This window comes from Cariama cristata, unplaced genomic scaffold (genome assembly GCF_000690535.1).
Source record: "Cariama cristata isolate BGI_N322 unplaced genomic scaffold, ASM69053v1 scaffold2641, whole genome shotgun sequence".
Classification (NCBI taxonomy): Eukaryota; Metazoa; Chordata; class Aves; order Cariamiformes; family Cariamidae; genus Cariama; species Cariama cristata.
In genome coordinates, this window is record NW_009600848.1 from 30,914 (window position 1) to 57,471 (window position 26,558).

Below are 26,558 nucleotides of genomic sequence, written 5' to 3' on the forward strand. Positions count from 1 at the left end.
TGACATGTATTTATCTTGACAGTTTGGGCTAAAGTTTCCACTTCGTGTGTACGAAGAGCAGCAAGAGATCCCTTCAGAGACTAAAAAATGATGGCCTGTCAGATTTATTTGCACCCCAGCAGCATGATTTGAGGGCAGATTCCTACAAGTAGCACATTAGGTTATTTCTGTCTTCCCACGACACCAGTCGCTGCTTCTGCCAGCTCTCTGAAATGTTCTTTCCTAAGGAAGCAGGAAGGGGAAGACAGAGAGGAAGGGGGACAGAAACACAACAAAGGACAATTACTTTCCAGAAATCATTGAAATCTCATCCTCTTCCTGCTTTTCTCCCTAATTTCAGAGAAGAAAACACTTCCATACTGTAGCCAATACTTCTTTGTATGTTATTTCTATAGGTTCTGTCTTAAAATGGGCCAGACAGCATATGAAGAGAATTTGGTTCCCAAATCTTTTGCCACTTTGCCTCTGCAACATGGAGCCACAAGGAAACTGTATTTTCCTAGAAACAATGTGAGAATAGAAGATTACAAGAAAAATTACCATTGGGCTATCCTCTTTAATCCCCCCTGGATTTATACAATCACTTCAGCAAGAATAAAACCAAAAGCAAAGGTATACCACTAAAAGGAAAATGTAGCAACTATACCTATTAGTACACTTTGGGGAACATGCAAAAAGAACGTACATGCGTCTCCAAAAATGGTTATCTTATGAAATCTTTTGTCCCAACAAAGCCTAGGGAACTCCAAACCTTCTTTTCAGGAATTATTCTTTAATCAGAATAGAAACAGCTGTATTTCACATCTCCCAGTCAATGCACATTGCTGGAAAAATCAACAGATACCTGTACAGAAAAATAGGCAGCCCAGTATCTGAAGGTGCCAGAACGGAGACTATGCGGATGACAGAAGCTGGAATAGCCAGGGGTTTCCAATTGCACAGAAGAGGGCGGAGAGAATGGCTTCTGATTCAGTGATAAAATCCCTCTTTCAAGCATCATGGCCAAACCTCAACTTTCTGATGTCTCTCTGGAAGCATCTGTATCTCTTGGAATCCACAGCTCACCTGCAGTCTCCTCTGAAGAGCAGCTGCCCTCCTGCCCAGTCGGTTTCCATTCATACACAGAACAGACAAGATATGAAAAGAGCATTGCAATGGATTTTGTGTACCATAAAAGATGGTATTTAAGATTTCCTCACTTCCTGTACTGTTTAAAGTCAGATGCCCAGAATTTTGTATGTCAGACAACTCCTTTAGGACACAAAATCCTGATTTGGGATCCTATCTGAGGGCTCTTAATTTTGAATAAACATTCTTATTTTCTCTTATTCACTCTTGCAGGTACGGAACATGACTGTTTGGGGTTTTTTTCTTTGCAGAAATAGGACTAAATAAAGCATCCATGGAAGTAAAATGTAGAAAGCAGAAGATTTCAATGGGAAACGGTCAGAAAAAGTCACATTTTTTCAAGTGGAAACATGTAAAGATATGCAACTTTCTGTAAATAATTTGGCTGCAGTACATAAAGTCCTATAACATCATGGGAACAACTACCACCAGAGTTGTTTCACGCTTTTTTCCACTGAATTCTTAGTTACATGGTAAATCAGATGTGATTTTTACTGCTAGTGTAGACAGAACAAACAGTGAAATTTTAAAACCACATTTATTCTAATACAAAATTTGTTGCACTATTACAGAAGTGAGCCTGTATGTTTACCCCCACATGCACAGATAATTCAGCATCTACAATTAAATAAGAGTAAAATTATATTTCTCTTTTACCAAAACCATTGGCAAATCTTACTAAGAAGTGTTCTCTTTGTGCTTTGTAATCAATGTTTGTAGAATTCATTTCTTATTTCAGTTCCCATTAAGAAAACTGATCAATGGAAAGCTCAAAGGTGCAAAAGAAGCTTATTACAGCTAGCTTACATTTGTGATTACTTGGTTGTGCTTTACCTACAATATATACATGAAAGCTGAGAGGTGTACTATGGTCTAATGTAATGCACTGGCAAAAACTCTGAATGGTTCAATTAGGAATCTGCAGTAAATAAGCAGAATGGTTCACTATTTTGTTTTCACAGCAAAAAAAATATATATATTTAAGTAGATGCTTTAAAATACCATGCACACCATTGGCTATAGTACTTCTTACACAGTACAACATAAGCTTTCTTGTTTTATTTGTCTGTAACACCTAGAAGCATATAGCATCTACGCTTTAAGTGTATTTACAAATTCAACAGAATATCTACATATAAAAAGCTTACTTAAAATTAAACTTGATGCAAGTTATGAAAAACCAATTTATTGGCAAATGAAACTGAGCATTCCTTCAACCATAGGTTGTTATAAAAATTTATATTTGGAGGTAAACATTTGATTGATATAGTATGTGAGAAAAAATTTTGTAACTGATAATGGTAATCCTTTACCACTAAACCACATTACCACTTCTCAGATTCAATTCTGTGGTTCCGAGCGGTACCCCCGACACTGCTTCAGGGTGTAGCTAACTACAAAGCTGCCACACTGATCCGGCCAGGACACGGAGGGAAATGCACTCTCGCTGGTGTAGTCGGCTGGTTTGGTTTTTTAACAATTTATTTTACAAGAGCTTACATCTTGCTGTGTTAGTAAATAATTTAATTCTGGCTGTGTTTTGTTTTTGTTTTTTTAATCTTCTAAGGCCATGAAAACATGTTGTGCTATAACTGTCTACAAAGTATTTATTTTATTTTTAAAGGAAAAAAACCCCATACTCTGTGTAATTTAAAATATTTAAAACCTTCCATTTTTAGCACAACAGTTTCATAACACTTTTTTTTCCTTCACATTTTTACTTTATTTGGCAATGATAGCAGGTCCGCTAATCACAGTTTACTGCACCAACTGATTTAGTAGTGCAGTGCATTATGGAATGCATATTGTATAAAGGCACTGAATGTATTTTGCCCTGTGTTTTCTGGAACATTTTCTCTCAATTTTAAAGTTTTTCTTTCAGTGACTGTACAAATTCCAAAATGCATTGCAATGCGTATCTTTTATGCCCTAAAATCAATTCAATGTGTTTTGATGTAAAAATAGAACACTGTACTGCTGTAATACGTGATAGATTAAAAAGGCTATAAAGTAATAGGAGCAAAGAGCAGATAATAGGGTCTCATTAAGCATCAGCAAATGCAAGTGTCATACTTAAATCATTTAGCAATTATATACTGTACATACTGTTCCTAACTGTCTTGCAAAAAGACATATGATAGCTAGACATTAAGTCACCAATTTCACAACAATGTCCACAAAGACATTGAAGTTCTATATAATACTACTATAACACTCTGACAATGAAAACGAAATTCATATCCAGGGATTCAGCTGAGGACTGCATAACAAATTGTCAAACCATGTTTTTATAGTGTACACGAGATGATCTGTGAATTGTGTAGCATTTTTTTTTCCATGCATTATACTGTATTTTCAACAGGAAACAAAATTACAAGTCAATGTTATTGTTTGTGTCAGTTCCTTTTAAAAAAAGTAAAAATACCGAAGTTTTGAACAACATTTGAATTTTGTATTTTGATTCATACTAACATTCCACTTAATGTGTCATTATGCTGTATAACTGTATTGACCTGCGTATTCTCGTAGCATTAACATCTTGTGGTGAGGAGCTCCGTTACCTGCATGTTCATAGTATGAGAAGGAGGATGTACAAGTGCTTTAAACAAACTGAAGATACAAGGGGATCGGGTCGTGTGGTTACACAAATGAATTCATGGCATTTACAGGAGAAGGAGCCTCAGAGCTTTCATTTCCTTCTGCAGGTTCTTTCTCTTTTTTACCACTATATTGTCCAATAAAGGAGCCATCCTCATTGAACTGACCATTTACACCTTCTCCATAGTCTACTAAACTATCATCACTGTCTTCTTTTTTCACAGTTCTGTCTGAAGGTGTCCGGCTTCCTTTTTTTAGAGGTTTATGGTCCTCTGCATCACTGGAGACACAAACAAACAAACAAACGGAATTAACTCATGTATTATAAAGACAAAATCAGCCATGCATGCAGAGTTCATAAAAAGCATGTGTGCAGCCCTGTAATCCTTTAGTAAACCCACATCACATTGTAGAGACAAATCAATATGATGCAGTTGTCATGAATACATGGTGTAGGAATGGTTTACGGAGAATGTCTTCAGTGGAGGGAGGAAGGGTTGTGGTTTCTTTTTTTTTTTTTTTCCCATCGTGCATGACTTTTCAATGATAAGACCTGTGCCCTTGGCTTGGAAGCAATTTAGATGCAACTGCAAGCATTAAAAAGTGGGCTGTAAAGTTACAAAAAAAATAATTTATTCTCCAAAGTAACAAGCTTATGATGTGCCGCGAAGTTAGTCTGTTAAACTTCTTAAGTTCTTTGAGTCCTTGAACATGAATGAAGAATGAATTTGGTTAAATGAAATAGACTGATTTTCTTTACTAGTATAAAGAAAACAAAAGTGCTGCATTTCAAATAATTTGTTACATAATGCAGGCCAGACTTGCAATTTTCAACCTTACCTTTCAAGAGACCTACATATTCCATTAAAAGGGTGCAGAAGAAACAAATGAAAATAGCCTAAGAAGAGAAGCAAAGTCCATATCCTGATAGTGATCAGTATTTTATCAATAATAAGTCGCTCTTAAAATTGCTAAAACATTTACTGTATTACAGGTAAAGCAACAATTTAGCTTACAGTAGCAAGAATCGAGGAGTCGAGAGCATGCTTAGTCTTTTTCATTGCTTACCAGATCAACCTCCCTACCCTAATCCATAACTGCTAACATGTTCTGACAATGATGCTGGTGAAAAAGGAAAGGAAATAAAGGCAGGGAGGAGAGATCCCTGTACCAAAGTAGCGGTCTTTCCCTTGTCACTGGAAAAGCTGCAGCACCATCAGCATCCTCAAATAAATTCGCAGCTGTGGTAGGCTTGTAGTTGGGCTCTTTTCAGAATCCTTTACACTGCATTTCAGTTTCAAGATGAAGATTTCGGCAGTAGCTCCAAGGCATTTTGAATTAAAAACCACTACTGCCAGCTGCACTTTTGGGTGCAATTATTTACCTTGTCTTAAACAGAACATGTGACTTGATTTGCATATAGGGTACAAAAGAGTAAGTGATTTTTGGTTTTTATTTAAAGACTCCCAGCTTACAGAAAATATAAAGAAACATGTACAGGATATTAAAGAAATTAAAATATATTTGACAAATATCCACAATATTAGACAATATATATTCAGCAAATTATTTTAACCATCTAATTCCTAAAACCAAGTATCTTAGTTCTTCCAATAATGTATTTTCTATTTTTTTTCTAATTAATACCTTTGAACACCCAGAGAAACCATATACATATATATCTCTATCTCATATACAAGGTCACACAGATTGTATCAGTAGCTAACAAATGCCCTGATGAGAAACATTTCACTAGAAATGCTCACATTGCTAGAAAACCATTTCAACAATTTTCCATCAAGCTGCTTCTCGTCATTTCATCACCTTTTTTGGCTCTGGAAGACTGTACGTTATCACATTCTAGAAGTACACCTCTAATATGCATATACTTACAGAAAAAGCATACCAGAAATCCTATCCTCCTATGCATACACAAGAAAGAAGTGGTAGGAATATCTACCCTATTAACATGTAAGAAAACCTTCATGTTCAAAATACACAAAGGCAAAAACTCTGAACTTGACTGTTATCAGTCTTGACTTTGTTTTTAGTTATTGCTGTGTACATGGCATGAGGATAAACATCGTATCATTGATCTTCTCTGCTGCAAACATATAGGCCAGTAACTTTTAAAAGAATGCTACTCCAAAATGTCAAACATCCAGCAGCAAAGTGAAAATGTTTGTAACACTGCAAACACAAGCAGATTACAGAGACGTTACTGAAGGGAGTTCATTTTGGAAGGACCCTGTATTTAAAGGGTTGAAGATAGAACGGAGTATTTAAAAATCACACACAATGCAGTTTCTTCATTGTCCTCATCAGAGGCCGTTAGAGTCATTAAAACAGGCTATTCGAGCCAAATGAAGACCAGACCCTCACTCTGAAACAGCAACCGGTCCTACTCCCAGGGAAGAATGACCTGCAGTGGTTAATGCTTTCTGGGTAATACCCAGAATTAAGTAAGAAGAACACTGCGCATATGGTTTGCTGTTTAATTTTAGGTGAATAACTTTGTAATTGCATACACCATAATATGTAGGAATGTAAATAAACTAACATTGCATTTGTACCATATTCGAACTGGTCAAGAAACTGTGCAAATATTCTAAAATGTGAGTCTATCCAGTGTAATTCACTAGGCTGGAATATACAAAAATAAATAATATACCATCACTGTCTTAAAAATATCCACATTTTTGTGTTTAATCCAATAAAAAGCTCGATTTTCATATATAATTTAGATAAATCGGGGAACTTCTGCTTTGTGTTGCTCTCATGGTTTTCTTGTTTGTATTTTTATAAACAAAGTTTATTTATAAACCAAACAATGATGAAATACTTACACAGTTGGTTGCACTATGTCTGTGATTTTTCTGTATTTTAGTAAGGATGCAGATTCTACTGTCTCTATAATTAAAAATAAACAAAACAACCTGCAGATTTACTCAGGAGTGTACCTGCACAGAGACGGGCACTGGTGTGAGAGCAGAGTTTCAGCAGATGCAAAAATCAAATCTGAACCTGGGGATTCCCTCCCTTTTTGCACTATGCAAGCCCAGAAAGAGGTTCTGCCAAGACTCTGGCAGTGGAAAAACAAGTGGGATTATATAGGGTGCCTTCCACTCCTTGTTCAGGAAAAAGAAACATATGCCATGGTACCATTTATTCTTTATCAAACTGGATTATGACTCTTGTATTAGATGAATACAATGTTTCGGGTGGAAGGGAAAGAAATCGAGGAAGAAAGAGAAAAGAAGAAAACAAGCAGGAGAGAGAAAAAATAAGTGCAGACATCAATGTTTTGGACAGCACTTTTGTCACCCTTGTTACCCTGGGGATGCAAAACAGAGATCAGCCTCCGGTGCTCTGGGGAAATGAATGTATTTTTTGTTTGCTGCCAAGAAGCAAACTGCAAAAGACGCTGAATTACATTACGAATATGAATGCCCAAAGAGCTATAGAACACTTTAGGCTTTAGAATATATAATACTATATTGCAAAAACATGTTAAAGCCATAAATTTTGATATAGTACCTGCAAGATTTGCTAATCTTGCTTACGATTGTTCATAAGACTATTCCAAAATGCAACCGGGATAGATCATCATTTCTTTTAGTTCTTGTTTGTGGTTTTGCTTGCTGACTTTTATACTTACCTAGTATAGTATCGTGAAATAAAAAATAAAGTGCAAATTGGGTTGACTAAAATTACAGTGGAAAAGTAAAGAAGTTTCTGAGAAGTGTCATATATGCAGTGCATACAGTTAAGAGTGAGACAGGTACTGGGAAGTAACAAAATAAGAGGTAAGAATGAGTATGAATTCTGTATTTAGATCAGACAGCCATTAAAGTTAAGTGTAATGATACTTTTACTATTTGTTGTCTTACAAATAAATTCCATACTAGTAGCTTTTTAAGGATGAAAGTTTCTCAATGAAGACTGATACGTACCAGTCATTTTGACAAGTACTGATATGTACCACACACATTTCTTTCCCTTTTAGTAAGAACAGTATTTAATATTAAAGTATATTCTAAAAGCATGATTTAAATATTTTTCATGAACGATTGCTAATATATGGATATGTTTCTTTTTCTTCTGAGGTTAATGAAACACATATCAAACTTGCAGCTAGTGATTAAGAGATATAAGTACAGAGGTGACAAAAACATCGGTAAGTGCAAAGTACAAACTATTCTCTAAAAAAAGTACTTCCATTTCACAAGCTCATCAGTTATTGAAAGAAATATGTACCTTGAAATCTCCTTTCTTCTTTCAACTTTTCAATTTTTCTTCCTTAGATATGGATACATGCAGCAACCAGTCAGAATGGGGAAGACAGTTTTACGATGCCTCTGCAGTCCAGCAGGTAACTAGTTCCCGCTAAACTTAGCCACATTCATGGACATGCAAAAAGACTCAATATATGGTTAGCAATATACTACTTTTTCTTATAACACAACTGTCAGATGAAAGGCAACATAAAACAAACAAAATGGGTAGAGCATTCTGGTCTACTGGACGCAGAAAGAGGATGCAGAAGATGAAAACTGTTGGCAGTAAATTCCTTCTTCTGTGCCCCCAGGTCAACAGCCCAGAAATGTTTGAGTATAAGCAGTCATGTAAAGCCACAGAAGTACCTTCCGCTATGGCTTCCCTGCATGCTCCAGGAGAACCTCCGCCCCAATACCTAACAGGTTTCTGCTCATGCTCCTAAACTGATAGGACTGTGCAGATGAAAAATGCCTTCCCTATACACTTATGTACCTGTATCATCACAGACTTCAAAACATTTTACTATTTTTGATACAGCTAAGACATAAGCACATCTGTATTAGTTTTCTGAGTAGATTTCTTTAGCACCTCTGTAATACTCAATCTTCAATCCTGGCAGACACTGGAAAAACTGCGAGATTAAGCTCTGGCTTTAAATGGCAATGGGTTGAAAAAATCTTTGTTAGTCAAAGAACCTGACTCACTCCTTGTGAAAATTTTAAAGAAAAATCTGCTTGAGAGAAATTCAACCAACATTCCACCTTTGATATTTCTGGTGGAAAATTATACAAGGGGAAATCAAAGCACTGATTTAAAAAGTAGTGTCACGGATGTTCAAGAATTAAAGTAAGAACTGTCAAAGAAAGCATGTGTGCATAAATGATGACACAATAAGACCACTGCCAAATCCAATCAGACTATTCAGAGACAAGAATTCTTCAGGCAGTCTGTTGAAATCATCTCTTGCACTAGAAGGGACCAAGCTTAGAATTACAGTGCTGAGGCACATATCATTGCTAGGTCCCCCTGGAAACACACCTAAGCTGCAATAAAACTTGAGTAACTACAAGAGAAAAAAATACTATTGTAGTTACAAATTATATTCTCATTGTTAATCAACCCAGAACAGGAAGAAAGAGAAATATATTATCTAGCAATCTCAGAACTCTCCACCAACCATTTCCAGAAAGTTTCTCATAGCATATCCATGAATTTCAAGGAAAAATATCGTGTCTCAAAATGCTGAAGAGGCAAAATAATTCAACAAAATGTACAAACATCCTGCATTACCACACTAGCACTCCTACTACTGTAGTTGCCTTGCCATGTTTGATCTTCCTAAGAACATTCTGCAGACTGCAATGAGATGCTAGACTTTCAGACTTCCTGTGAAGCTAACTGAGAAATGCATGCTTGCAGTCTCTCCCTACCCTATCTCCACAGGTCTGTAGATGCCATAACTTCTTAATTTCTCTTGATTTAGGACCCAGGGTGGAAATTTAAGCTGATTTATACACCTACACTGACGTGAACAGGAGCTCTAGATAGTCTTTAATTTTAATTTAAATAAACATACATTTGTGGTACTTCTTGTATTTCTTGCAGTTTCTTGATCTAAGCATTGACTGTCCACAATTTACTATCTCAAGTCTTCTACAACTCAGGAAACCACTGGGATTGTACTGCAGTTTGCCACAGAGGCACTGTTTTCCCTTATTATGTAAAAGTTCAGGTAACCCTCCAGTCACAGGAACATAGTGCGCCCCATCATTCCGTGGTTCCTGAAACACCTGTGTTTCCTAAAGCATTATTTCCTTCATTAGATTGATATGGCAGGAAAATCTGACGCTGGCTGGTTCTATAGAAAGTGTGCTCTTAGATGAAGTTGAAGAGTGCAAAACTTCAAACAAATCCAAGCCATCCCAAGAATACTGGGAAGCCTAAAAGCTGAATGTGACAAAAATCTCCCCTAAAATTGAGAGCTATGACTTCTCTAGAATATCTTCATTAGTCACCAAGATTTAAGTAATTCAATAATTTAAATCTTATTTTGAAACAACTAATTTTCTAACCATTGGGCTTACGTGTCTAGAAATATTGAAAACGATTCACTATAAATTTCCAAGTCTTTCACTCTTCCCAGCTCCTGAGAAAGGAGGAAACAAGTCTAATTTCTTAGAAAGTTCTCTTGATGGTCTGCTGTCTCTCTGGAAGTCAGATGTCCTTTTGTACTTGGCATGTAATGATTGTGAGACCTTATACTTTCCTTTCCCTCCTTTAAACTTTGGAGGAGAACGAAGGGAGCTCAGACACTTGTGAGGATAAGAAAATGAAGAGATTTCAACAGAGCTCTTTTTTTTTCAGCTGATGTAAGGAGCGTTTGTGTTCTGAGAAATCCTTCATGATCCGGACCAAGGATTCACCAAATAGCTTGCCGCCTGTGTATGGTAAAGACAGCAGTTTACATTTTAGATCTCGTGACGAGGTCCAAGGACGTAGCCATATAGCTCTCCAGGCTACAGTGAGACATGCCGTATTTTTAACGGTGAGTCTAAGAGAATCCTCAGCTGCATCGTGGATAAAATTAGCCGCAATTTTGCATAGCCTGCATTTCCTCTGCATGGCACCAGATGGGACCCATTTCTTTTTGAATCTGGCTCGTCCTTCCTCTAACCATATTAGTAACGCTCTAGAAGCATAAGTGCAGTAGATAGATACTCCAAGCTGGGCTGTAACTAGCTTGAAAGATCTTTTAATTGCTTCCTCAACCTTTCTATCAGTAGGATCTTTAGGGAGAGCATCCATATTAGCAGGCACTGATAGTACAGAATCACCAGTAACCAATGCTCTGTCTACCTGAGGCAAGGTCCCCCACAAAGCAGCTTTATCCACTGGAAAAGGATAGAGCTTATGTAGGACTGCCGGGGCTTCATGCTTTGCCTCAGGATTACCCCAAATCCTACAGACAAGATCTTCCACTGCTGAATGGATAGGAAGTGCATTATCTACCTTGCCTTTTTCAGAGGGGATAAGCAGTTCTTCTGAAGCACATTCAGATTTGGAAGATTTTAACATTAATGCTTTCTTTATGTGCTTGAACAGATAATTCTGATTCTCCATGTCAAACTTACGCAGAGGATCTGGTCCTTCTTGGTCTTCTGTAGGGGACTCAGATGACACCTCTCCATCTTCAGGGGATGACCCAACCTCCAAGGCCTTGTCAGCCTCAGATTTCTCCTTCCTAGAAGCTGTTTGATCTTTTAAACTGTCCAGATGGTCAGACTCAAAAGTTTGGGAACTGCTCCCAGCTGCTTCTGAAGGAACCACTGGAACTTCTGTAATTGGTACCCTGGGATGCCTTACTAAGTGGGACCTAGCCTGTGCCACAGAAGTCATACTTTGGTTGGTTGCTGTCAAAGCATCCTTTAAGGCAGTAGCTAGCTCAGGGAAAATTACAGATTTTATTAAGGAATTCTTTTCAGATTCAGAGAAGTGAGTAGTAGTAGAAGGTCTTACCTTCCTGTAGTAGGGGCTCTGAGTGTCTTCTGAATCTGAGCTGTAGTCTGGGGTCTGGCTGAACCAGTGCTGGAGAGAAGAATGCTGCCTTGCCAGTGAGCCACGAACTGAGTTGCAGCTGAGGGGTTGCTGGAAAGGGGAAGGCTGTCCTGCCTGAGAATCTGAGCCCTCCTCCGACCCCGTTATCTGTTGCTCAGAAGCACGATGTCTAGAGCCATGCCTGTACTTCCATTCGTCTGATCTCTTCTCCTCTCGGCAGAGGGAAGCAGAGACAGAACTAACCCTTGTAAGCTCTGAAGACTGCCTAGCCCTCCTCCTGGTGTAGGAGGTCTCTGATCTGGTGGTGGAGTATTGATCCCCTGACCTTCTGAAGAAGATGGATCTGTCAGATCTCACAGACTTTGCTTTGGTAAAGACAGGGTTTGCTTCAGGAGAATAGGCACAGCTACCTTTTCTTTTCTTTTCCTTGTCCAGTTTCTCTCCTGTCCAAGCAGACATGGACCTGAAGTGATGAAAAAAGTTCAAGATACTCGAATTCCTAGATCTTTCAAGAATTACTTTTTTTTTTTTTCCCAAGGGAAACCCTATACCCTTTTTCCTCAAAGTACTGTGTCATGACCAGTGCCATGTGAGGCAGGCAAACTGGGAAGTGAGTGACTGCAGTGATGCTGGGCTGCAGAGAGAGTGCCAAGATATCTTCTGTAATCTGACTGGTTGCTGCTGCTGCCCTGTCTCTAAGGAAAAAACAGGAAAGCCCAATATAGACTAATTACACAGAAACAAATTTTAGAAAGGAGTTTTTGCATGGTAAATAGGATGAGCTCTTTCATGTGAACAAATCTGAAAGCTTGGCATGCATCTGTCCGTACTCACCAGACATGAGGTGGATCATTGCATTACAAAAAAATTTAATAAAGCACTAGATGATCCTATAGATTAACTCAAGCCACTTAAATATGGAGACATAAATTAAAATCTTCCTCCAGGTCACACATGAAAGCAGAATTGAAGAGTCTTATTCTAGGCCTGACGAAACATGTACCGAGGTCATCTCATTTGTACAATTCTGTACGAAGGTCAGTTTCTGCTGCTGAAAGTTCCAAGTATCAAAAAACAGAGGAGCAATAAAGGAGAATGCAAACTGGGCTGCCTAGGAAAACTTACACAGTACTAATTTACCTCTGCTTCCAAAAATTGCTTCACGCTTCCCTTTTTATCAGCTGAATTTAATTAATCCATACGCACTTAATGCTGCAATAAAATACTAATCTGAACTCATTAACATAAGAACAGAGTATCGTATTTTTTTAAAATCAAGGAAGGACAAACAGAAACTGCTCTTTGGCATTTAGAACTGTAAATCTCTTCCAGTCAGATCAAGATGTACATTTCCCTTATATGAACAAGCTATGGCAACAGAGTAGATCTTCCTGAAAAAATCTGATTTTCTATGCACATTTCTAAGTGTCACATCTTCAAATTAATAAAGGGCTTTTATAATGTTTTTGACACAGGAATGCACGATAAAATCTATTATACACCCATGTAAAATATAATGGTATTGACATATTTAGAAAACAGTAACATTATTTCTTGTACTAATGAAAAGCAATAAATAAAATGCTGCTTATTTAATAAGCTATACTTATAATTGTTATACGAACAGACTTGCCAAGGCACGCTTTTTCTGATTGCCAAGAGATTCAGCTAGACTACATTTACAATAAAGGAAGAGAGTCAGGAATAAGAGCTGTGTTGCATGCTTTGAAGCTGCTTGCTATGTATCTTGTACTGAAACACATGAAAGGGAGATTTGTTTTTTCTTGTAGGACATTCCTTCACCTCTGTGTGCAACATCACTTCCTTGTTATTGGATTAGGTGTTAGTAATGGCAGTCAGTTTAAGTGCATTTGTTTTCCGGTCAGTGTAACACAAGATTGTCTTTATTAGGCTTCAATTAGAAAAACATTTTCAAAAACCATAATGCTAAATGTGCCTTAACTGAAAGGACACTGTCTCTGATATTTTAACTATCTGAAAGATGGGTTTGTAAATAAAGATTCCTCACTTCGAGACAACTCTGTTTGAATCTGGATTTCATCTTGCATTAGTGAATAACTTATCTTTAAGCTTGGATGTTTAATTTTTTTTCTAATGGTGTGGTTGAAATACTAGCTATAGTTCTGTACAACACTGGATACAGAATCTTTGCGAACAAAGAAAAAAAGTTAGTTTTGAATTAATAAGTGTGATATTATATACAGTACATGTGTGATATGAACAGTGAACATGACAAACCACATCAGTTGCTCACCTGTATTCACCAAATGTTCCATCGTCTTCCTTCATAGGTTGTATTTCTGGATCAGCATGTGCATCCTCCTTTTCCTTCACTAAAATATTTGAAATAGTAATTTTTATCATGTAACTGCAAGATAAGAAACCTTAAGACCTCAATTTCTCAAAATGATCACATTTGGCAGGAATATGGTTTGAATGAAAATCATTTTTTGAACTGGAGCCTTAGGCTGTCACATTTTTTCTCTGGAAGGAAAAGATCTGTTAATTAGTTATAGAATTTTATTTTCCTTCAAGTACAAAATACTGTATGTCATTCTGCATTAGTAAAACTTTTTTCTTCCTTTCATTTCTAGCACTGAAGTTTTGTTAAAAATCCTACTAAAAACCTACTTTACTTATGTTATTAACAGAGTAATTGTTTATGGAAAACTGAACAATTTAGTTTTACTTATCCATGCTCCGTATTTCCTCTTGATATTCCTCTCATACTGATTGATAAAACTGAATCAGATTCACTTGTGTTCACTGTCAGTTTGTGCACTTGCTGCTTTCATTTCATGCACTAAGACTCCAGGGAATTTTAAATAGTATTTTAAGAATTATTAATACTGGAAAAAATAGGTGTGGTCTGTTAATTTCTTATTTTCTATAACATCATCAAAAACAAAGCAAAACCATCTACATTGGAACCTAAATTTAACACAGTTGTATCTCTTGCACATCCTTGTTGTAGGTTTAGTTGTCATTCACCGGTGGGAATAAATCCACACATCTAACTTGTCCCTATAAAAAAACCTATGTAGCACTGTGTCCTTTGACACAGAAACCCGCTAGCACCTGAGAAGACAGATGTTTATAGAAGACATGTATTCCTGTAAGTTAAGATTGACAGAGTAAAATAAAGTACTGACTTCTAGAATTATCTTTATGGTTCTTCCCTTTGCCTTTTCATTTCTGTTTTTCTGGCTGCTACTCAAATCTTTCTCTTGTTTAGCAGATACAGTTATATAATCCAATATACAATCTCTTATTTTTTACTCTGGTAATTTCCACACTTAATTTCTACATCATTAGTTTATATGCTGTTATTAAAGATGATATGAATCATTCCTGATGGTATTTTCTAAGTCTATAATTACAATAATGTATAACACCTTGAAATGTATCTGGCTGCTATAATTTCATACTGAAATAATTTATTACGTTTTTTCAAACCATAGCCAATCTCAAGATGACATGCTAAAATTACAATGACAAAGAGTTAATAACTTTGTGCTTTCCATTTTTCTCTATTTGTGAAACAGTACATTTGCAATGACACAAGAAATATAATTAGCCCTAGAGTCACTGCTATAAACAAGAGTACATACTGAATCAGGAAATCTTATATACAGTCAAGGTATACCTTTATATATGTTTGTGTATATGCATATGTATCTGTGCATAAAAAAATTAGTACCTTACATCTAGTAATTCTGCAGAAGCAGAGACAAGAAGAGCATAGCAGGGATTTCCACAAAGTAATGACAACCTTAGCATCCAACTGCCTTCTACACTTTCCCTCAAACTGTGTTTTACCCTCCTCCAGATGGTGGCTTACTCCAAAGTCCTCCCTACTCTTTTCAGTCTCATCACTTCACTTGTTTCATTCTCCTAATTTTCCTTCTCTTTTCTCAATTCTCTCTGCTGAGTCACTTTTCCTATATACTCTGTAATCTCATTTTCTATTCAAAAAATCCAACTATTAGGAAAAAACCTAAGATGATGTCTTCAGTCTGTCATTCAACTCTATATAACACTATGTTCCTTAATCATCTGTCTTGTCTTCATGGGCATAGGCGGTTGGGACAGAAGTTTCTCGTATTTAATTTTTGCTGTCACTATGAATCTTTGCTCTCCCCATAAAACGACCAAACAGTTAGGTTGGGCAGAGTAGGATTCTTGTATTTAATAAGGTGATTTTATCTTCTTATAAAAATAATCTGCTATGTTAAGTTCAGCTATAAAAGATTTGCCTATGAAGAGGAAAAGTTTTTAGAGTGCACTGACACTAGTTTTCAGAAATGCACTGGTCAAAACAAGGGGGAGAAATTAAAACACAGTACGGATTACTTTTTCTTTTTGTACTTTCGTAAGTGCATCCATCTTTTTTATGTCATATAACAATATGAACTTCAAGAAGTTTGAGTTGACTTTAAGTATTTTAGAGGTTGGATATTTATGTAATTTCCAAACCTCTGGAGTCTATAATACATAACAGAATTTTTTCATGAAATCAAGATTTTTCATGAAAATTAGCAATTGTACTTTCTATTGTAGCTAGGAGAGAAAAAGGAAAAATCAAATTATCTTTTGATGCCCGCTTAAAGTTCATTCATATCCACTCATACCTCAACAGCTGCTCTGAGATACTATCTGGCAGTTCTATGCAAACTGGTTGTCACTATCCTTTTCAAGAGAGCTTTAGTCTATGGACCTACTACATAACAGAAATATAAGACTGGGGAAAGGTATAAAAGATACATATATGCACACATACATACATACACACATATATGCCTTTTACAATATGTACACCCAGAGGACGAGAGTTTTGATAGAAGATATACATTGTACAGTTCCAATTTTTAATTACAAATTATAAAATACACTTGGCCATTCCTAGGCCTAATACTAAAAAAAAACCCCAAACCCTAAAAAGAAAAACTCTTATAAAGAAAAAATTTATAGAAGAAACAAACAGCCTAATTGGAGGATGGTAACTTCAAATTTAGCTGCAAAAATGCAGAGGCTGAAGACAACACAGATTCTGAGAAGCAGGGTAACGTATTTGAGACAAAATAACATATGAAGAGATTTGTCCTATGAAATGCATTCTCAATGCTTTAAAGTAACAACAGTGGTTATGATCTGGTATATGTTTCCACACTTTCGGACCAAATAAATTCTAGCCTAGCTCATTTTAGTGGGTTAAACCCACCTGCCTTAGACTTCAGAAAGTAGAGTGTGCAGTACTGTCAGGAGGACGAAGTATCTCAAGCAAAGCTCCAACTTCTCTAGAGGTAATGTAGTAATGTAGTGATATGACACTCCAGGAATGAAGGAGATACTTTTCTTATGCTTAAATGGATTGAAGTTTTCTACAAATAGGCAGATTGCTCCTGACAAGCCTACCAAATGATAAGGCTGATTTACCATATACACAATGTAAATGTAAACCAGCAAATGTAGTTTCTCTAGTAAACCTGAGATCTGTCTTAACAGATTACCAGCAGATGATTTTTACTCTCATTGTTATAGATCATACCTGGATATTTGCCACCCTTATTCCTCCTTATGAAGCAAACAATCAGTAAAATCAAGATCAGAAGAGCAACAGCACACATAAGACCAATGAACCATCCTTGAGTAGCAATGTCTACTTGTCGACTTGCCATTGCTAGAGAATAAAAGAAGAAAAATGAGATGTTTTCCTGCATTTAAATGCTATGCTAATTCAGATAAAAAATAGCCAGTATACATTGTTCATTAATTAAGGAATAACATTCACTGTGAAAATTAGTATTAAGAAAAACAATGATACTGTATTTTGTGAATATTTTCATTTTCAAAATGTTTCCAAGTACACGTGCATAGAACTTACTTTGACTATGTAAGAATTCTGCCAACATTTAAGCTTAGCAACTACTTTGGAAAATCTGTGCATGTACTACATTGCTTTCCTCAAAACCTCAAAACTATTCTCAACCATTTTACATTAATTAAACAACTGAAATGAAATTGCAAATTATAATTCACACAAACATGTTGACTGTATTCTCAAAATGAATAAAAAGCCAATACTCATTAGCTAATGCACTCCCATCAGTCTGAAATGGGGAAACAGATGGGTCATTCAAGGTCCTAATATTCAACTAAAAATCAACAATGAAGCATCCTTTAAAGCCTTATTAAGCATCACGTTTTCTTCCTATCCTCAAACCTGTACCTCATCCTACAATTTATCATGATCGCCATGATTTAGCATTGGTGAGGACTTAACACAATGCAACTGGGAAGCCTTTCCTTGGCACTGTTTCTCTCCCAGTGCTGACCCTCACTGGAAGATAATGTAAATGATAAGCAAACTACACAAGAAACACTACAGTCACTAGTAAGGACAGGAATTTTATCTGTGCGGTCTGGGGGCTGGATCCCACCTACTGGACTCCAACACAGCAGGAAGATTTTCCTGGTGAAGCTTATTTTCTGCTCCCCTGTTTGGAAACACACTACAGGCAACTGGCCTTAGGATTTGCTGTTGGGAGAAAGTGGGGAGGGTAGGAGGAGTTAGGGATGCATGCTACAGACAGAAGACAACACGAAGTGGAGGAAGATGGACATCCATCCAAACCTATCTTGTTTATTCTTCACCTTCTTCTGCAGCCCCAAAACCCAAGAGTCTGAAACTCTACAAAGGGTTGCCCAGTAGACCTCTCTATGTGTGACAGAGACAAAGATCACCTTCCCGCATGAATAAGGAAAGTGACATGCGAAACACTTCCTATGCATAACTCATACGGCATTTTGGTTCAGCATTTGTTGTTTTTTCTGGCTTCATGAGAGAAGGTATCAGATTATACACAGCCAGTACATTACCTAGAATTTGAGTAAGGAACAACAGTACTTCAGATCTCAGCTTAGTAGACACTTTGCACTAGGACCAGATTGTATCCGAGACCTTCAGTCAGTCTCTTTGTTCAGATGCTGTGAGTACATCAGTTCTCATGGCACAGTATGTTTTATCCATATGTGCTATGGAAGGTCCGTAGACTTGCTTCCACTGAAGTGGAGGACACAATGCATGAACAGTTTTACACACAGAAATGTGAAAGTCCCAGAGCCCCATAAAGACTTCCCTACAGAAGACATGCTTTTAAGGGAAAGCTCATAAAAACACATTAGAGAGAATCTATTCTCAATGGAGCATTGACTGTTTTCTCACCACAACTCCAGGTGATATAGCATAAACTCTTCTCCTTACAGAACACGTTGGATGAGAACTGGGAACAGTCCTGTGCTGGTGCTGTCCCTCGAACAGCACCTGAGCCTTGGTTGGCAGACAGCTAGCTGACAAGAGACTGCACTGGGCTGGCAAGCACACAAACAATAAAATGTAACAATATTCAATTATAGGCCAAAATTCAAGCCCATGTCCCAGTGTTATTTACTAGTTAAGACAGAGGCTGAGACAGCTCGCTTGGAAACATCAGCTCTCAACGGTCCCAGATTCCTGAGGGTTTTCCATGGACTGTATAAACACTCGAAGCACCTCTGATGTCTGGACACAGTATCTACCCTCCATTCCATACAGGAAGACCAACCTGTATTCCACTTCAGAAGTACTAGGCTAAAGTTAACTCTTTATTTTGCTGCCCCTTTTTGGTCTAACTGGGCAAAGTTATGAGTTGACTTTCATTTAAAGAGATTAATGAACTAATGTGCCTGGTTACTATGGAGTTACGATTAGGAGATTTCACAGACTTTGTTTAAGAATATGCTTTCTGGTATTTTAGAAACTGATTCCTTATTATATATACAATAATTTAAACTATTTTTGCAAAAAAATGCCTACATGTTATATGAATATACAGCTTATATACATATGTATTTATACTTTACATCCTATATATAAATATATAAATGTATAAATGTAAGTGGCAGTCTTAAAAAACAAAATCACAAAGGCAATCTTCCTCTGAATTATACATCAAATTAAAATAAAATTTTGTTTCCACATTAAGGTTAAAATTATTTTGAGTTTTGCACTGCATTCATAATAAGGCATTAAAGGTTGTATAATACATACTGTGAGAAAATGCAAAAGCACATTTAACATTCCAATGTACCAGGAAATAGCATCAAGCAAAACAATTCATGCATAAAAATATGCAAGATAGATGGGAAAGAATAAAGATGAAAACTTACTTATGCAGCTTCCTGTACTCTTTAACTTACTGCATATCCAGTAGGGAAGGGTTTCTAGATCTCAGTGCAACTTTAAAAATGGCACAACATGTCCTGCTTACGCTAAGCAAGTTATCTGCTTCAGGCAGAAAGGCATTTACTCCTGGTGAACTGCTAATGCAGGAGTCAATGCAATACACTGGACTGGTATGCTCAAAAAGATAAACCCGTACACTATGAAGATGCTCTGTAGGAATGCTTGTCAAAGAAAAAAAAGTGGCAAAAGCCTCTTATATGAAATATTGCAGTTTCATTCCTTATTAAGGGCATATTCCATATTGCAATATTTTCCTCTTTGTCCACTTCATTTTTTGCAGTGTTTAAACGCTTTGATCTAGGCAGAAGACAGTGTGACACAACATTTTTTCTGTAAGAAATATGCTATGTATATCATTTCATGCTGGACACTGAACCTTTCCATTATCAAGAAGCAGAAAACAGTGTCTTTAAATTCCCTTCTTCCTTAACCACTCAAGGACATGAGACAAGGGTGACTGGGTACATACAAGATTCCTTATCTACCGGTTCAGTATTTTTTATGCAGAAAGATGCCTTGGGGAAGGTTTCCATTCAGCTTGTTTTGAATTATACTATACTCTTGATCCTTGCTTTACTGCTGGTTTAGGCTTTGGAAGTGTATTTGCATAAAATTTTACAGATCTGCTTTTATACCACTAGCTGCCTCTGGCATAAATAACCTGTGTTTTGCCCATGCATATTTGCTTGGCACTGTTATTCAGCACCATGTTTTCAAAGCTTTCCTGCAACTGTGAACAGAAATGGAACAAAACAAAGCAAAAAATTATGATTTTAGAAAGCACTCACTTTCAAACTGGCATATTCATTATTTACTTTGTTGTCTGATAATTATTACATATTGTTCAAGCATATTTTCATATTTAAACTACTTTCTTATATCATAGCATTCTGGAGTTGGTGAGGTTACTGCTAAGTAACTATGCACTGACCAAAACGCTTGGAATGAGCAGAAGTGGCTAGCAAATACACTACAAATAATAACAGCTGACCGAGAACACGCTGTGACGGCAATGACATGTTCAGCACATCATCAAAAAACTTCCAATGAAGCCCTTTCTCCAAGTTACATGAACAAGCATTACTGATTTGCTTATGAAAAAATATGACTAAAATATGTACACAGAGAACTTAAACAGCCTTACTGATTCACAGAATATAGTTGTGACATCAAAATCTATATAAAACCAGCATACGACAGGAAAAGAAACACAAGTAGGAATCTCTTAACACTGGTATAAACAGATTACATGAGCTATCAAATTAATTTGCACTTCTGATTATGCAAACATTTTAGCTCAGATGTTTTGTATTAAAACTGATTATATATTTAAAAATAGATCCTTGGCTCTATTAAAGTACATGTTATTTAAATACAGCCATCTAATTATATTAATTAGAAATAAATCAAATAGGTCATCTTCAGTGCGCAGCACACACATGGAGTGTGAGCAGTGAGCATCCTGCCCCTAACATAAACAACAGACAAGTAGAGTGAATTGAAAGGATGAAAACATTCATAATCTACATAATAAATATGCCAGCAATATTTAGGAGTTTACAAAATAATTCAACATTGCTTTATATAAAGAACATGCAAAGATGCTACCTACAACATCTCTTAGCTAGAAGCAGTTCAACGTTCCAGCACTTGGTCTACCACAATTCTGACTATGACACAGAATTGGTATGGTGAGCCTCACCTGGACCTGTCTCAAACACATCCTCTGAACTCCTAAAACCAGACAGGCCCTCAGCACCAACCCGGACTTTATACGCTGTTCCTGGTGTTAAACCCTTTAACACAAAGAAGCTTCGAGAACCATTTACAATCTCTTTTTTCCAATCTTCTTTGCCTACAAAAATTTTAGGAAAACAACATATTGGAATTTTAATTTTCTCTGTATTACTGAAAGTTTCTAGACAGAATACTATCAACAGTTACTTGACTAAACTATGGATTGACGGAAAAGAATAACTCTTCTCTCAAATATAGTAAAATCACATAAAATTATGACTTCAAATAATATATTGCATGCAATATATTGAAGAAGACATTGTACATTAATTATGAAACTATTTTAAACATTTGTTCCATTGTACTAGAGAAATACTATTTCCGTTTATTTAAAAGGCTTATTGAACTTGCAATTATAAAACACATTAAAATAGATTTTAATAATTTAATTAAATTACACTTCTGTTGTTTCAGTCAATATTTACTTTAGTCAAGAAGTTCTATGCTGAAATCTGAACCTCTCTTTCATATCTTTTTCTAGTACAGTCTCAACTGCTTCTTTGAACAATAACCAGAAAAATGCATTTTTATCCCAATTTTCAGATTGGTCACCTTTAGTCATAATTTTAGAAAGATAGAGTATTTCAATACAAGTATCTTGGTTTTATTAGTAACTGTGTTTTAATTGTTACTGGTATTATCAAAGATTAAAACCTGGGTTTATGCCAATAAACGTACGTAAGTTGGTTGATACCTTATTTTAAGGTTAAATTTAACAAAGAACATTGTTTTGATCGGCTCTTTTATTTATTTTTTTTTTCGTGAATTGGAAACAAAACTGTTATATCCTATTTTACTGCAAGAAATCGTATTTTTTGACATGTAACCACTGCATGATAAACAACTTCATGCAAACTACATTTTTAGAAGTTTACGATCAGAAAAATTTATAAAATAATACAAAGGAACAAAGGCTGATATTCGATCTAAGCATTAAATACCTGCTACACACTGACGTTTATTAAAATGAAAATTATTTGATCTTCCTGATCAAAGTAAAAAATAATTCTTCTAGACATTTAAGAGCTATCATTAACCCTGGGTCAATTTAGGACCACATTTACTACAAAAATCTTTGAAAATCTATCTGAACACTTTAGCAAAATTTAATTAAATGATTTCTTACTGCCTGCTACACCATATTCAACATAAATGTTGGCATGATCTGGTCCCTCATACTCCCAACTGATATTGGCATAGGTCTCAGCGGCAGCTGTTGTAACATTTCTGATCCTTGGATAAAGTGGTTGCACTGAATACACAATAGAAAAACAAAGCAGAATACAAAATTGTGACTTTACACATTTAAAAAAAAAAATTTTAAAAAGTTACTCTGTTAATTGAGACCATATAGGTGGAAAGTATAGGATATTTGTCATTGTTTCCACTACTGGAAATCAGTGACTAAAGTCGTGTATTTGGTAATTGAATCCTAGGCAGTTACTACACTACGCAATTATAAAGTAAAATCTAGGTACTCTGCTGAGCATGCCCTGTATCACAAAAACTGCCAGACACTTAAAAATACCTAATTGCCAAAATTATGGAACACATTATTTCTATTGATCTAGAGGTAAAATGCAAACAGCTGGAAAGTGAGAACATTGTCAGAGTAACAGAAAATGGTAGGAGAGAAGGGAGGTACAAAGGTGGTACACACCTCCCTTTACGACATGTGTCACTGAAAGGACTGCCAATGCCTCAACTGCAAGCCCTTACAGGATTTTCTCTCTATTGCATTGATAATGATAAAAAAGGAAGACAATACCCTTATAGAATGTTGGACGGACAGTGTGCATGACTGGGGAGGTTGCAAAAAGGGTTTCTGAATATCCTTCACCATCAGAGATAGTAGGAAAGAAAAAATAAAGAGTAAAACCACTTTGTATTGAAGAGTAACAAATAATACAGTAAAATCTTACCTGTTAAATGAATAACACATGCACACTCTAAGTTCATGCAGGATTCAATTAGTTTTACTTGTTAAAATATGAAACAGCTAAGTGATACACATGTATTTGAAAACAAACTGGAGTATGTGTGACATCTTTACTTTCACAGAACATTTCTGAAATCAGCTTCATTAACATTATGGATTCACGGCACCTTTAGACATTGGAACATTAGATGTCAGATATTGGAAAGCCAGTATCAAAATACTCTGGTGTGAAGGACACAAATCACTCGAATGCACAAAGCTGTTCATTTTAAGGTACTGTTTCTTACTGCTGACATTCTTGCTAGACAACAGCACTTTTCACAGATACATCTATGAAAAGAAGTGCTTCTCTCTTCACCATCCTGTAATTAGCCACTTCTTTGCTCATACCTTAATTCTTTGTTCTCCAATTATACTTGTTACAAATGGACATATATTTCAGTATTTTTGTTTGCTCAATATTAATGAAAAGTAGGTTTTAATAGCTCCAATAGCGTAATAGTGCAGATACAAAGAGGATGCTCCTCAAAGGCATAAAATCCTTCGCAGTGAGGGTGGTGAGGCACTGGCACAAGTGGCCCAGAGAAGCTGTGGCTGCCCCATCCCTGGAAGTGTTCAAGGCCAGGTTGGATGGGGCTGGGAGCAACCTGGTCTGGTGGAAGGTGTCCCTGCCCATGGCAGGGGGGTTGGAACTGGGTGGGCTTTAACGTCCCCTCCAACCAAACCATTGTATCATTCTATGAAATTAGTTTTTAATGAAAATGCCTCACTCGGTTTGCCACTGACATTTTCTACCCTGCTAAAAATATCTTTTCTGTTAGAAACAGTATCAAAAATACTTCCCAAAGGAACATGAACCCATGAAACATCAGAGGTAAAAAACCTAGTCTCAGTAAAGACGAATGGCAGAATTCCAATGGCTTCACCTACACCAGAAAATAAAATGCGCAAAAGCCTATTCTCAAGGCAAGAGGTGCTGCACAGATTTTATCTATGTACATAAATTATTTTCTCCTCAAAACAGGATGGCTTTGTCCATATGGCTGACTGGAATAAGTTCCAAATTGGATTCAAAGAGAAAATGGCTTACTTTGGCATAGTAAAATAAATAAATCTGTATACAAGCCCCTAGCACAGACTAAATAATATGAATGCCATATCTAGAAAACTATAGTTTCTGAGTTTTTTTGAAAAACACCTGAATTATACAGATTCAATCAATTCACCCGAAAATATATTCTCATGATTACAAATTGTCACAATATCAGACCTTTTATTCCTATACCTGCATCAAATTTTTATTCTTAACTCTATTCCAATAATACCCATTAAGCTCTTCAATCTGTATTAAACTAATTACTCCCACATTTAATGTCTTTGTAGGTAAGTTGTGCTTGTATTTTTTATATACTATTTCTTTCACCAACCAAAAATAATAAGGAATAGATTATTTAAATAATAACTTTGTGTTAATTAATTATTTAAATAATAAAGAATATATTTATTTCTTGGCTAAAACCACCTGAACAAAATAAAATAAAAAGTTACTAAGTCAACAACAAAACCCTAAGAAATACCAAAGCCAGAGCTGTCTATGGGAAATATAGCATGTAACCATATACACTATGGCAATGCAAGGGGATTAGATTCTGCTTTTCTGTGCCACTTGAAGGTAGCAAGAGGAAAGAATAGCAGGCTCTAAATTTAGAAAGGTGCAGAGTCTGAGATTGCAGACAGGATATATAAACTTCCTTCCTCATTTGCACATAGGAACAGGTGTTTGTTACAATCAGCATCTAAGCATTTGTTCTGTGCCAAGAAAACAACTGGTTTGTATTCTAAATATGACTTTGGTTTGTTTCATTAAATCATATTTTCTCAAACCCATATTTTTCTGGATTTTGCTCTTCCACAAAAGATGCCTAATTAGCACCACAACTGTATGACTGATACTTGTCACCAATGTTAAAGACAGAAGCAATAATCTGTTTCAAACTTTTCCAGACACATGCCACAGAATTACACCCAACTTCTCCCGCCTTGTGCCCAAGGACTTGGGGATGAAGAAAACCGTTTCATCTTGTGTGAAAGGCTCCAGATGACAGACGGCTTCTGTAACACTAAGCAAATTTGATAATCATCTGCCCTGTAAAACCTCCATCTTATCTTGCGTTTTGGGTTTTTTTCTCCATCTCAAATTTCCAGTTTCTGCTCCGATCAAAGAGTTGCCAGCTAGATTAAAGACTTGGTATCTGGTAAATGACTTTCTGTTCATATGATTGTATATAACAATTAAGTTGGCTCTGAAAATTACATTCATTTCCTTGGTGTCTTAGTTTCTAAATCCTCTCAAGTACCTGATTTATGCTTACATTTAGCAGATGTACTGTTATCCGATTCTTATCAATAGCTGTTTGTATAGACTTATCCATGCGTAGTATTCGGTCAGATTTAAGTTCTGTTTTTTTCCTATTGAATACAGTGCACCAACACATATATTCAGTAGCACATTTATTTTCAAAATCATTATTTTTGTAATTCTTCCTCTTTTTCACTGCTGCTTGATCTAATTTTCCAGCAGGCCTGGAAACTTTTAGTTAAGTTTGTTAAATGTGCCATATTTGCAACATGAATACACACATAAGAAGCAAAAAGATGGCTGATGGATCCTGAGGTGATGAAGGCCCAGAGTTGAAGTCGTTACAACATTTAAAGCTTAAATCTACCTAGACTCTTGTCTTCTCAATCAGCACATCTCTAATTGTAATTAACCTCTTAGTTCTTCAAGATGTTTCCCAGGACTGTTCAGAAATGAAAAACGTGTAATTGGCAGTTGGCAGAAATCCTCAGCGTGTGCAAGCCCCAGCTGGTAAAAGTGGGGGAGAAATCTTTGTCTCAGGGAGTAGGAGTTTTCAGTGGCAGAGCACTGTGCTCTCTTGATCCATAACCACACACGAC

The 26,558-nt window shown here is 36.3% G+C and overlaps 1 protein-coding gene across 7 annotated transcripts in view; it reads right to left on the reverse strand.

The window, feature by feature from the left end:
- Positions 1-3,305: 3,305 nt before the first annotated feature.
- NRCAM (neuronal cell adhesion molecule) overlaps positions 3,306-26,558 on the reverse strand; it is a 77,813-nt gene continuing 54,560 nt past the window's right edge. For 4 of the 7 annotated variants that reach the window (XM_009710188.1, XM_009710189.1, XM_009710187.1 and 1 more), the window contains 3 exons: positions 17,129-17,260; positions 13,835-13,913; positions 3,306-4,006 (listed from right to left, as the gene is read on the reverse strand). In XM_009710188.1, the coding sequence (XP_009708490.1) occupies positions 3,769-4,006; positions 13,835-13,913; positions 17,129-17,260 (449 nt within the window). In that variant the 3' untranslated portion in view covers positions 3,306-3,768. Of the gene's footprint in view, positions 4,007-4,566; positions 4,579-13,834; positions 13,914-17,128; positions 17,261-21,566; positions 21,720-22,787; positions 22,914-26,558 lie in introns of all 7 variants that reach the window. The other 3 variants (XM_009710185.1, XM_009710182.1, XM_009710184.1) reach the window with 2 other exon arrangements.